The 13,176-nt window shown below is 62.1% G+C and overlaps 1 protein-coding gene across 12 annotated transcripts; it reads right to left on the bottom strand.

Moving 5' to 3' along the window:
• Positions 1–4,333: 4,333 nt before the first annotated feature.
• Positions 4,334–13,068, bottom strand: LOC118686146 (uncharacterized). 12 transcript variants are annotated; one of them, XM_054514622.1, is made up of 5 exons: positions 12,792–13,056; positions 9,461–9,585; positions 6,599–6,750; positions 5,366–5,491; positions 4,334–4,994 (listed from the first exon to the last, which is right to left on the bottom strand). In XM_054514622.1, the coding sequence occupies exons 1-3, from the start codon at positions 13,004–13,006 to the stop codon at positions 6,632–6,634; spliced, it is 459 nt and encodes a 152-aa protein (XP_054370597.1). In that variant the 5' UTR covers positions 13,007–13,056; the 3' UTR covers positions 4,334–4,994; positions 5,366–5,491; positions 6,599–6,631. The 12 variants fall into 12 exon arrangements, with proteins under 12 accessions (XP_054370597.1, XP_054370595.1, XP_054370596.1 ...); XM_054514620.1 differs by having other exon boundaries at positions 6,599–6,753; positions 12,792–13,055; XM_054514621.1 differs by having other exon boundaries at positions 4,334–4,510; positions 6,599–6,753; positions 12,792–13,055.
• Positions 13,069–13,176: the final 108 nt, after the last annotated feature.

The raw sequence follows: 13,176 nt of genomic DNA, 5'->3' as shown, positions 1-13,176 counted from the left end.
GAAACGGCCTCCTCTCCTGGATTAACTCTTCCTTATCAAACTTTCATGTCATGGGGAGCTGGGGGGCGGCGCCCACAACCCAGGCCGCTCCCCGAGCACACGGTGCCGGTCGGAGCCCCCGCGCCGGGCCGGTCCTGGCCGCGGTTCCGCGTCTGCAGCGGGGAACGGCCGCCTCTGTCCCGCCCGGTTCCTCCCCGCTCCTCCGGGACGGGAGCGGCGGTGTCACACTCGGCCCCAAATCCCGCCCGGAGCGGCTCCTCCCGCCCCATACCGATCCCAGTCCCGATGGCGACGGGGGAGAGGCGGCACCGCCCGGGACCCCCGGCAGAGCCAGGCAGCGCTCGGCCCCCGCAGCCCAGGCCGCGATCACGCCCCCGCCGCAGCGCCCCGGGCTCCGAGCGGTCCCCGGCGGGAGCAGCCGTCGGGCGGGGCTCGCACAGCGCCGAGCGAGGCTCCCGAGCGATGGCCCCGGGACCGGGGGGGACAGGGGGGCGGGGCCGGCACAGGTGCGAGGGGCGGGGCCACGGAGCGCGGGCACGGGGCGCTGCGACGGTGCCACCGCCACCGTGGGCGGGGGTGGGGGGCAGAGCGCCGCTGGGGTGTGCCGGGCGGTGCCCCCTCTCCCCCGTCGGGCGGATGGAAGCGGCAGCGGGCCCGGGACCGGTTTGGGGCCCGGGATGGCGGCGGGGCGCTGCCGGGTGCGCGATCGCGGCCGTTCCCCGGTTGGGGCGCGGAGACGGCACAGGTGTGAGGGGCGGGGCCGCGAGCGACGGCCACGCCCCCATCCCGGGAAGGGGGGGCGGACGGCACAGGGGGCGGGACCTGACAGAACAGAGGGCGGTGCCAGGGGCGGGGCCGGGCGGTACAAGGGGCAGTACCGGGGGCGGTGCCGGGCGGCACAAGGGATGTGGCCGGAGCTCAGGTGTGCACGGCGGGCGGGGCCGGCTCAGGTGTGCACGACGGGCGTGGCTCAGGTGTGCGGGGCCCCAGAGCGGCTGCGCGGGGCGGGGCCGAGGTGTTTTAGACCCCGGAAATCGCCTCGACCGCCATTTGCTCACTCAGAGCACGGTGCGGACGGGAGCTCCCTGTGCGGGCTCCGCAGGTAAGGCGCGGAGGCTTCGGCCTCCCTTTCTGTCCCTCTCTTTACCCCTCCTTCCTTCTCCGCGAATTCCCTTTCTTTCTCTCCCTTCCCTCCTGCCCTAAAACGCTCCTTTCCTCTCCTCCCAAACCCGACCCCCCCCACTCCTGCACGTCCTGTCCCTTCCCCGCTACTCCCTTCTATTCCTCCTCTTTCCACCGTCCCTCTTCTCCCCCCTCGCCCTTTCCGTTCTTCTCCCTCTTCCCTCCTCACTCCGACCCCTCTCCCTCCCCGTCCTCACCACCCCCATCTCTCCTGTCTCCCCGTCCTCCCCTCTCCTTCTTTTCTTGCAGCCGCGGGGCTCGGGGTGCCGGGCAATAATAAAGCCCTGAGGGCCGGAGCCCGGCGCCCCCGCCCTCGCTGGGGTCCCCACACGGGGCCGGAGCCGCTCTGCGGGTCCCCCCATTGCAGTCCAACACACCGCCCGACACCGCCGGGGCTCCGGCTTTCCCAACATCACACTGGGGGGGTCCTGGGGCGGGGGGCCCGAGTTACGGGAGCCCCCTCATTAGGAGGGGGTCCCAGGGGGGAGGGGGGGTTAGGAGGGGCCCCCTCATTAGGAGGGGGTCCCAGGGGGGAGGGGGGGTTAGGAGGGGCCCCCTCATTAGGAGGGGGTCCCAGGGGGGGAGGGGGGGTTTAGGAGGGGCCCCCTCATTAGGAGGGGGTCCCAGGGGGGAGGGGGGTTAGGAGGGGCCCCCTCCGGAGGAGGGGGTCCCTGGGGGGGGGCGGGGCGGGGCCCCCTCCGGAGGAGGGGGTCCAGAGGAGGGGGTGGGGCCTGGGGGGTATCTCCCCCCAGGCGCCGCCCCCTTCCCCGGACCCCCTCCTCCGGAGGAGGGGGTCCAGGGGAGGGGGTGGGGCCTGGGGGGTATCTCCCCCCAGGCGCCGCCCCCTTCCCCGGACCCCCTCCTCCGGAGGAGGGGGTCCAGGGGAGGGGGTGGGGCCTGGGGGGTATCTCCCCCCAGGCGCCGCCCCCTTCCCCGGACCCCCTCCTCCGGACGGGATCCCGCCCCGGCCCCCTCCCGGGGACCCCCTCCTCCGGACCGGGGCCCGGGAGGGGGGGAGGGCGGGTGGGGTGGGGGGGAAGCAGAGGGGGGCACGTCGCTCTGCAGCGTGAACACACAGGAAAAAAAAAAAAAAAAAAATTTGCCAAACACACGACCGTCCCCTGCCGTCCTGTCCCCGCCCGCCCCACCCTCCACCCCCCCCCCCCGGGCCCCGGTCCGGGGGAGGGGGTCCCTGGAGGGGAGCGGGGTGGGACCCCGTCCGGAGGAAGGGGTCCGGGGATGGGGGCGGAGCCTGGAGGGGGAATTACCCCCCCAGGCCCCGCCCCCTCCCCCGGACCCCCTCCTCCGGAGGGGGCCCTCCCCGACCCCCCTCCCCAGGGACCCCCTCCTCCGGAGGGGGCCCCTCCTACCCCCCCCTCCCCCCCGGGACCCCCTCCTAATGAGGGGGCCCCTCCTAAACCCCCCTCCCCCCCGGGACCCCCTCCTAATGAGGGGGCCCCTCCTAACCCCCCCCTCCCCCCCCGGGACCCCCTCCTAATGAGGGGGCCCCTGTAACTCGGGCCCCCCACCCCAGGACCCCCCCAGTGTGATGTTGGGAAAGCCGGAGCCCCGGCGGTGTCGGGCGGTGTGTTGGACTGCAATGGGGGGACCCGCAGAGCGGCTCCGGCCCCGTGTGGGGACCCCAGCGAGGGCGGGGGCGCCGGGCTCCGGCCCTCAGGGCTTTATTATTGCCCGGCACCCCGAGCCCCGCGGCTGCGAGGAAAGGAGGAAAGCGGGGAATGGAGAACGAGAACAGGGGAGCAGAGCGGTCGGTGAGAGAAAGGTGAGAAGGCCAGGGTGTGCAGGACAGCAGGGAACGGGGCTGGGGGAAAGCAGGGTGGAGGAAGCAGCAGAAATGAGGGCGGGTGGGGGGGCGAAGTGAAACAGGATTGAGGGGACAAAGGGGTGCCCGGTTAGGGAGGGAAGGAAGAGGAAGAGGATGGAAAAGTAGAGTAGGGTAGGAAAATAAAGAGGCGGTCGCAGGGGGGGAGGGAGGGGAGGGCTAGGGGGGAGAGGGAGGGGGGGGGTTTGGGGGGGGGAGGGTGTGGGGGGTGGGGGAGGGGAGGAAGGGAGGGTGTAAGGAAGAGGTATAGAGAAAAAGAAATACAACAGAATAGAAACGCAAAGAAAAAGAAATATAGGGCCCCGGCCGGCAGCAACCCCCCTCACCCAACGCCGAGGAGCAAATGGCTCTGCCGGGCCCTCCCCGCGCCTTAAATCCCCCAAGGCCCCGCCCCGCGCAGCCGCACTGGGGTCCCTCACACCTGTGCAGGCCCCGCCCCTCGCACCTGTGCCGGCCCCGCCCCCGGGGCCCCGCCCCTCCCCCGCCCATAAATCCCGGCGGATCGGCGCCTGTCCCGTTTTCTGCGGGGGATACTCATGTCGGCTTGCGGCGGGAGCGTCGGTCGGAGCGCTGTGTGGAGATCCGGATCGGGAGCTGCTGCTGGTGCTGCGCGGGATCCAAGGCGCTCGGGTGGGACTGGGATCGGGATCTAGGCCTGGGGATTGGCATCCTGGTCCTGCTGGTATTTCCCGTGGGAGCTGGGCCGAGCCGCTTCTTCCTCGGCGGACAAGGTATGGGTGCCAGGGCTGGAGGATCGACAGGGGACTGGGGCTGGGATCGGGACCACCATCGCTGCGGTCGGGAAGAGCCGCTCCGGGACAGGCGCTGCCGCTCCGGCTGCAGCCAGCGCGGGGCTGGGTCCCGCCGGGGCTCCAGGCGCGCTCCGGCTGCGGCGGCAGGGAGCCAGTGCTGTGCCGCTGCCGTGCTCGCCAGGAGACCGACGCTTCCCCGGAGCAGCCTCTGGATCGCGGCTGGCAGCGGGAAGGACACCGAGACCGCCCGTACCGGCCCCGGGACCCCATGGGCATCGCCGCTCGCTCAGCGCCACCACTCCCTCCGGCCCGGTAATCCCGGGGGGGACACCGAGTCCCCCCGGCCCGGTAACGCCACGAGCGCCGCGCTCCCCTACGAGCCACAGCGCCCGCAGCCCCTGCTCCGTGCCCGCAGCCCCTGCTGGGGGCTGCAGCTTCCCAGCCAGGAGCAGCCGCTCTGCGACGGCCGCTGGGGCCGAGGCGTTGCTGCTCCCGCTCCCGTTGTGCCTGGGGTGGGACTGGAGCCCCAGGGAAACACTAGGAAAAACTCCATGGGTTAAAAAAAAACAGTGGCAACTATTTGTTCTTTATTTCCAGAGCCGTGAGGAGTTCCGCCTCATCAAGTCAAATGCTGAGAAGTGACCAGGCCAGCTCCACATCAAACCCAGAATTTTGGCCTTCTCAGCACCCTGCTCCAAACACCTGAGCCAATCCCAGGGCTGTTCCAAAGGCCCTGTGTGGGATGGGAATGACTGCTGCCACTAAGAGAACTCCTCTACAAATGCAGCTCCTTCCCTTCTGCTACTGCTGCTTTACACAGCAGCCCCTGCAATGGCTGTGGGGCAGAACTGGCTGGCACTCAACATGGCAGCACCAAACTCTTCCCCATAGCCCTGATTGTTCTGCCCTTGCCAGGATTTCCCCAGCAGCTGTAAATGTGCTCCCACAATGTCCCTTTGTTTCCCCAGGAAGAAGCGAACAAGACAAGCCCTGAGGGTGACCTTGCTCCGTGGCCAAAGCTCTTCTGGAGAGTGCCGGGGGGCGTTGCCTGCAGGTGAGTGCTGCCAGCTCCAAACGATGCTGGCTGCTGGGGCCAGGGCTGTTTTTCTGGCCCAGGGGCCTCGGTGTCTCCTGCTGGCTGCCAGCCATGCTCCTTGGTGTTCCCTGGCTGTGTCCCAGCTGGCTGGGAGCGCAGGGCAGGAGGAGGCCAGGAGCTCCTGAAAGGCAGCAGCCCCCTCGTGTCTTTGGCATCTGCAGGGGAGGAGCTGTGCCTGCACCGTGGCTCCTGGGCCAGGGGCTGCTCTGAGCAGGCCCCTGGAAATGCTTCAGCCTGACAGAGACCACCAGCAGCCCAGCAGGACCCCAAGGAGCAGCTGGCATTGCTGGGAATGGAGGCACGGGCCCTTTGCAGAGGGGCTCATGCAGCAACTCCGGGGTCAGAGCTCCCACACAGCTGCCAGCTGTGGCCCAGCCACCCCAAATCCCTTCCCTCCTCCCCAGCCTGAGGCCATCAGCCATCAGCAGCATCAAAGACAAGGCCATCTTCCCCCACAGATGTTCCATCCCAGGCAGCAGCCCTCAGAGGTACCTGAAAATCAGTGGGATGGAGTTTGGAGTTTTCCAGGGATCCAGCTGGAAGTGCAGAAGTGATGGAAAGCTTTCCCAGGTAGGTGCCACTGGAGGGGTGCTGAAGACAAAGCTGTGCATCCCTTTCCTGAGAGAAAAGAATTTGTAGAGGCCCCTGCTGAGGCTCTGAAAGGAGCTGAGCTTCTGCAGGGAGAGATGTCCCCCCCTGGGCACAGGGGCTGCCTCAGCTCAGGCTGGGAGCACATCTGGCCACTGCCTTCTCCTGCTCTAAACCATCCACTGGATGTTCTCCATCCTGGAGCTCAGGGGGGTGAAATGGGCTCCATTCCAGGCAGCTCTGGCCAGTGAGCCCAGGGACACCATTGGGCTGAGGGTTCTCAACAGCCACTTCTATGGAATAGAACCCTGGCCTTGTCCCTGTGCTGCTGAGCTTCCTTGGAAGCTCTGCTGGCTCCTGACACAGCTGCTGTCCAAGGCAGCAGCTCTGCATGGGAATGCCCACACTCCATGGGGCACTGGGAGGTTACTGCAGCGGAATGGAGCAGGGAATTTGGGGCTATGGGTATAACTCATCAGAACTGGCACAGCTGACAGGGAACCCCAAATCTGGGCACCACACAGAGAACAATCTTTGTCCTGCCCTGTCAGCTCAAACCCCTGGGCTGAGAAGTTTTGGGAATTAAATGTATGGAATTATAGAAACCACAGCAAGTGGCATCGCCCAGAGGGACAATCCAGGTCCCAGACAATTGCTCCACAATCCACTATGGGGGAAAACACCCTGTGCCTGCCAGGAGCTCGGACTCTGCTTTTCTACCAGCTCCTGAGCAGTGTCAGGGCCACCATGAGGGCTTTAAAATCCAAACAAACCCCATATCCCACACAGTGAATAATCCAAATAATGAAATACATTCTTGTCATCAAAGCTCCCAACTGTGTCAGGAGCTCTGACAACAAGTTAATGGGATTCCCAGGAATCTCATTAATGCTCTTGGTTTCATTTTTATGTATTTTTAATCCCTCAGTGGGCAGCCTGTACAACTTATCCTGGGATTGAGAGGCTGAGCAGGGCTGGCTTTGGATTGACCTTCACCTCTGGCCCCAGCCTGTGCAAACACACCTTGTGCCAGGCTGGGTGAACTCATCACCTCAGCTTTTCCCTCCTAAATATCCCCTCCTTATCTCTCTGGAGATTCACTGACAGCCATTTTGCCCCAAACCATGCACTCCTCACCTCCATGTGGCCTCCAAGTGTCCATTCTGTTCCTCACAGGTGCCCTGGTGCCACCGTGTTGGTCCCTTGGCCTTTCTCCAGCCCGAGGCTGCTCCTCTGCTCGCTCTCTGCAGTCTCATCCCACAGGGATCCTCTTCTCCCTTCCCTGCTGGCTGCTGCCAAGGAAGGAGGACACAGGGAGTCTCCAGTGCTGCCCCCTCAGCCCTGGAGAGTCCTGGCTGTGGGCCCGAGGGGCCTCGGATTTCCCAGGGAAATTGTCTGCTGGTCTCCCTTCAATGACCTCAGCAATTCCCTCCAAAATGCCACCTCACTGCCCCTGACATCCCCTCACATTCCATTGCCCTACACAAACAGTTCTTGGATCCCCTCTAGATCACACCAGGTTTTCAGCCACATGAATGGCATCACCTGTGCCCACTGCTCGTTATTCACCCAACCAAAAGCAAGAGCAAATGTTGGTTGGGCTTTAATAACAACTTGAAATAACTTTACAGCAAAATAACTCACCTTTTCTTCTGTGTTCTTTTTCCCTTCAGCTGCTGGGCTTCCCTGTGAGGATGTGTGCTGAGCTCTGGGTGGAGGGGACTGTCAGGCTGAATGGCTGTGGGTTTGTGCTCTTCTCCCTGGGCATCAGCCACTGCCCCAATCCCTTTGCCCAGGCTGTTCCCTGTGCCTGTGCTCAGGCTGGGGCAGCACAGGCAGACGCAGCTCTCAGCACTCCCTGCTCCAAACACAGCTCTGGCCTCCACTGCAATCTGGCTCTGCTGGGAGGTTTGCTCCTAGAGAAATCCAAGAATTGCTCATGGCAATGTGGAGAATGAATCTCCACAAAGGGAGGTAAGGAATAAAATCCTGCTCTGGGAGCCCTTGGGATCTGCAGGGCTGCTGAGGGAAGGGGACATTCCCTGCCTGCAGGGCACACAGCCCCACCTGCAGCAGCCAGCCCAGCCTGCCAGCTGGGCTCTGCCAGCCCCTCTCTGAGCCCCCTCCCTGTGCTGCTCCCTCTCGGTGCCTTTGGCAATCCCAGCCTGAGCCTGAGCAGCCCAAAGCTCTGGCTGGCAGCCCAGGGACAAAGGGACGCTCCCAGGGATGGGGCACATTCCCAGCAAACGCTCCCAGCAGGGCACAGAGGCACCCCTGGAGCTCCTGGCTGGGGCTGGCAGGAGGGCACAGCCCCCAGCTGGGCTGGCAGTGGCAGTGACAGCAGCAAAGTGCCACGCTCTGGTGGCACAGCACAGACACCCAGGCCAGCACTGCCCGTGGCAGGGGCACAATGAATTCTGCTCCCTGTGCTGCCCCATGCCAGCAGGAAAGCTCCAGGGGCATGGAAACTCCTGCCCCTTCCCCCCAGCCCAGATGAGCTCTCCTCAGTTCCCAACACCCAGTTCTCACCTCCAGCCTGCTCCCGGGGCTGCTGCCACGTTCCTGACAAGGTGCCAAAGGCCCCTGGGCACAGGGCTCCCTCTGTGTCTCAGGGCTTGGGCACGGCAGGGACCAGGCTGCTCCAGCAAGGACAGCCTGGAACCAGAGCAGATGTCCCAGGGCTGGCAACGGGCTGGGGACAGCAGCTCTGAAACCCAGAGTGCTGAAAACAGCCCCCAAAGTGTTCTATGGTCACACCTTTAACATGGCTCCAAAGGGCAGCAGCTCTGGTGCCAGAGCAGCACCTGCACCATTCCCTGTGCCAGCCCTGGCTCACTGAAAAACCAAACAAATCAACCACACCCAGGCCTTGTTTGCACAATTCCTGATCCAAACCCTCACCTTTCCTGCCCAGCACTAAGGCAAATCTGACACAGCATTGAGAAGTGACCTTTGCTGAGAGCAGCCATCACCCCAGTCCTCCAGCCTTGGCAAGATTGTGCAGTGAATGGACCTCAGTTCTACTCCTAAACCTCAATTTCTGTCAGTTTTTGTTAGAAAGATACTGGACAGTAAATCATGCAGCAGAATTTGCAAATTGCACAAGGAATAACAAGGCCCAGAGCAAAGCACAACCACCCCCATCACTGCTGCACCCCAATTCTGGGAGAAATGCTGATCTCATTTCTAAACACTGCCCTTCCCTCCCACTCAGTCCTTCCCTGCACATCCCTGCAGAGCATTGACTCCATCTTTTGCTGCCAACAGCACCTCTCCAGCCCAGAGCCCACTGCTCACAGACACAAACTGAGCAAGCCTAAGGCAATGTTCCCAGCAGCAGATGCAATTCCTGAACTCCCTTTTCCCTGGATTCTGAGCCCTTGCAGGAAACTCAGCTCAGCCCAGAGTCTGTTCTGCTTTCCCAGAGGGAAATACAGCCTGCTGGGCCCCAGCTCTGGCACCACATTGCCCTTGTTCCTGCTGCCCTGGAAAGGCCCAGGCAAAGCCAGTCCCTCAGAGCCCATCCCTGGGCCCCAGGAGAGCTGGAGCTGCTCCCAGATGCCAGGGCCCTGCAGGGCTGTGCTGACACCAGCACAGGCTGACCCCTGTGCCCAGCACCCCCCCTCACTCTGCTCCCATGGCTCCCAAATGCTGCCAGCCCTGCCCCTGCCCCTGTGCCAGGGCCGTGCCTGCCCCCAGCCCCAGCAGAGGCTGTCACCCAGCCCTGCAGCGGCTGCCAGCCCTGGCAGAGCTGGGCATGCACTGAGAGCTCCCGAAGGAAGGCCCAGAGCAGCCCTGGGCTGCACAGACAGTGCCCAAGCTGCCCTAGGGCACAGCCAGCACCACAGCTCCAGCATCCCCAGGGAACTCTGGCACTGCCTCTGCACCTCTGCCCTTCTCCAGCAGGCACAGCTGGGGCTGGGCTGGCAGCAATGGCATTGCCATGGCAGCTCATGCCAGCAGAGAGGAAAAGGGGAGCCCTGTGTCCCTCTGACTCACCCCACAGCGTGGGCAGGACCAGAGCCCTCCAGCGCAGAGCCCTGCTGCTGAAGCCTCTTGCCTTTGGCTGCTCCAACACCAAAGCTGTGGGCAAAGATGGGAGGAGTTGGATGATTTTTCCTGCCCTGAAAGAGAGGAGAAAAGAAAATTAAGTCCACTGTGGAAGTCCAAGGGTCCCAGCTCTCATAGCTCTGCTCTGCTGGCTCACTATGGGGTTTTATCCATGAGAGGTGACACCAATTCAAACACAAACGTGTCCTTTGCCAGCACTTTTATTCCTGACTACCTCTTGACAATAAAAGGATGCTCATTTTTCATCTTGCATTCTCTGCCTCATTTGAACAGAACCATTTTTATCCCAGAGCCCACGTGGCAGCCATTCCATCCTTTCCCATTGGACTTTGCACAAAGGAAGGGACACCTGGGATGCTGCACCACAAGAAATCCCAAAGAGAATCCCCTCCAAAACCTCCCAGGGAAAGGTTCTTTGCTTTTGGGACACAAGAAAGGCCTTGGGCCATTTGCATCCACATGGAAAGCCCACACTGAGCACTTGCTTTTAAAGATGTTGCACTTGAAGTTACAGACATGGAATTGCTTTGGGATTTGGCATTTCCTGCACCCACACAAACACATTCAAGGAATTAAGTGCAGAGTCCTGAAGTTTGGTTATTCCAGTGCTGTTTTGGTAGTGCCACTTGACACACCAAAATCCACAGCAACACTTCAAAAAATGCAAAGCAACTTTCACCCCCACAGCCCCCTTCCTTTCCATTTTGCAGTTTTGGGCTCCTCTTAAGAACAGGTTAAAGCAAAGAAGAGAAAAGGCCAGGACCTGCTCCCAGCCAGTGCCCCAGCCACCTGTTTGCCAGAGATTCTCCTTTCAGCTGATGGCTTTTCTAAGAAAGCTCCAGCTCAGCCTTATCACAATCCCCTGGCAGCCCTCACCGTGAGCCCCAAAGGCCAGGGCACATCTGTGTGCTGCCTCAGGAAGCTCAGTGGCTCTCTGGGGGACAAAACCTGGTTTGGGCCCAGAGCTGACTCTGCTCCCTGCTGGCTGAACTGTGCAGCTGTGGGATGCAGCTGGGTGCTGCAGGGCAGAGTGTGTCACCCTCTGTGCCAGCCAGGCTCCAAAGGCAGCCCTTGGTGCCCCAGCAGCGCTGCTGGAAGCGCTGGCAGCGCTTGGCACAGATGGGATGGAGCCTTCCCACAGCTCTGTGCCCTGGCAGCGAGGCTGGCACAGCAGAGAGGCTGATGGCAGCAGAACAAACGCTGGGTTTCCATGGGCACTGATGGGCCTGAGAGCCCCAGGCCAGAGCTGCTCCCTGCCCAGCCCAGGAGCTCCCAGTGCTGCTGCAGGGCACGGGCTCTGAGGGAACCCTGCAGCTGGGCCAGGAACGCAGCAGCGACAATTCCCAGGCACAAAGAGATCCCCACCTGCTCCAGCAACTGAACCTCTGGGGCTCAGCCCCGCGGGCTGTCCCTGCTCCGGGCAGGAGGAGCCACACAGCCCCCGAGGCTGGGCTCACACCCTGCCCTGCCAGCAGGAAACAAGGGCTTCATGAAGCTTTGGGGACACCTTCTGTCCCCAGAGGGCTCTGACACAACATCCAGCAGTGTGGATCTTTAATAAAGACAGCTCGGACCTATCCTTGCCACAGACTCGCCTTTGTTATTGCCTCACAGTCTCTGCTTTAAAATATTTTGCTATTACAAGTGTTTAAACAAGACTGACCGTGAGCCCTGCACCCTTGCCGTGCTCCAAGCCCTAAGGCAGAGCTGGATATCCTCACACTCATCCAGCCTGAGGGAGCTGCTGCAGCATTTAAAACATTTACAAACCACCCCTGCCCTGAGGGTGTGCAGCCCTGCAGGTGCCTGGGTGCCAGCCCAGCATGAGAGATGGGACATCAGGAGAGCGAGCAGACAACGCCCACTGCAGCCTCTGCACTCTCGGCACTGCAGCTGCACGATCCTCACTGCTCAGCGACTCTCAGCTCTGGTTCCAGGACTCCCGCCAGGAAACTGAGGGCCCTTTCCAGATGCAAATCCCCACAGAGCCACTGCTCTCCTCTCCACCCACCCTCCTGCTCCAGCTTTTACCCCTTTGGTAGCCACCACCCCGCCCAGGACACAGAGGAGGCTCTCGGGTGCCAACTGAGACCCAAATCGATCCAGGTGCCTCAGGACATAAATACAAACAAACTCGCCCCTTCTAGGCTAACAAAATGTCTCGGTGCCCAGTTCCTGTTTCCTAAGGCAAAACCCACGGATCAGGGGAAAATGGCAAGTCCCAAACCCAACCAAACCCGGTTTGGCATCGGTTTCCATCAGGACCGTTCAGGTTTCCCAGTGCCCCTCAGCTGCAGCCACAGGAGCAGCTTCTCTCTGGGACCCAGGGGGGTGGGCACAGGGACACCCATCCCGCTGCTTCCCGGCAAACAGAGCTCAGCCCAGCCCAGAATGAAACATAACAAATGCAGGTATTGCCCTTGCCATTCATGTCTGAGCTCTGGCACGGTGTTATTGACCACAAAACTCCCGAGAGGGGACAGTCTGTAACTACTGCTCTGGATCAAGGATAATCTGTCAGTTCGTGTATGCACTGCACAGCTTTCATAAACAGCACTGTAACAGACACTAGTTTAGACTGCAGCATCATAGAGACTGTGAAATGTTCAAATGCTGTTACATGTAAGGAACTCAGAAAATGGTGTCAGATAATGGGGTGATTTCCCACACCTGGGGACAATCTTATCTGAAACACAAGATAACAGAAACAGAAACCAGAGCACTGAAAAAAAGGAAAAATTTACTGACCCTCGTTATCAAATAACGAGGGAGTGAAAATAAAACAGGATGGCACCACAGGAAGAAATAAAGTATATTGGTGTAATCCACAAGATGGCACGAAGGTTCAAACCAAGCAAAAGAACATCTAAACTGAAAGGACTCTTTGAATATGTATAAACTCTAATGAATATGCACACACCACTGCAATGGAACAGAATCTAGAGAACACGGTTTAAGGGAACCGGGTGCTCCTGGCAAACAGCCAAGCACCCCAGCGCTGCCTTTTATCCCTTAACAAACGTGTAAAAATTCGAGACAGTGAACTCTGTTTCTCACCCAATAAAACGCTGTTCCCGCAGCTGGGACGAGCCCCAGCTTTATTCCACGGCACACGATCCCAGAGAGCCGCAAGGCCCGGGACAGAGCCGTGCCACCCGCAGCGGGTCCCACGCAGCAGCGCCCAAAGCAGCCCCGGCCCCCTGTGGGTGCCCCCGGCCCCGGTGCCCCCGGCCCAGCTCCCTCCCCTCCGGCCGCTCACCTGAGGGCACCGCCCGCTGCCTCCCGGCGCTGCTGCCGAGCCAAGGGCATTGTCCCCGCTCCTGGCCCAAAGGCCGCGTTCTGCGCTGCAGGGCGCGCTCCGGGGGACGCGGGGGCGGGCAGGGACAGGGTGACCCGGGCTGAGGCGGCTGTCCCGGCGCTCTGTCCCCTCCCGGGGCTCAGGCCGGGGAGCGGGGCCCTGCCAGCGGCCGCCATTGCAGCGCGGAGCAGAGTCAGGCAGGGCCGAAGAGCCGAGTGTGGCCGAGTGGAGCCGGCAACAGCCGAGTGTGGCCGACAGCAGCCGAGCGTACCCGAACGGCCGACTCTGGCCGGGATTGGCCGAATCGATCCGAGCTTAGCTGAGGTGAGCTGAACGGAACGGGACG

This window comes from Molothrus ater, chromosome 4 (assembly GCF_012460135.2).
Source record: "Molothrus ater isolate BHLD 08-10-18 breed brown headed cowbird chromosome 4, BPBGC_Mater_1.1, whole genome shotgun sequence".
Lineage (NCBI taxonomy): Eukaryota > Metazoa > Chordata > Aves > Passeriformes > Icteridae > Molothrus > Molothrus ater.
The sequence above is the reverse complement of the archived record's forward strand: the minus strand, read 5'-3'. Positions and strand labels throughout refer to the sequence as shown.

Bases quoted from the DNA above. Each gene is read 5' to 3' on its own strand.
- LOC118686146 (XM_036382170.2), bottom strand. From the start codon at position 6,717: ATGAGACTGCAGAGAGCGAGCAGAGGAGCAGCCTCGGGCTGGAGAAAG. The intron at 5,492-6,598 runs GTGAGGAGTGCA...CTTTTCTCTCAG, and splicing joins CACTTGGAGGCCACATGGAG to GAAAGGGATGCACAGCTTTG. The intron at 5,029-5,365 runs GTACCTCTGAGG...CCTCCCCTGCAG, and splicing joins TCCATCCCACTGATTTTCAG to ATGCCAAAGACACGAGGGGG.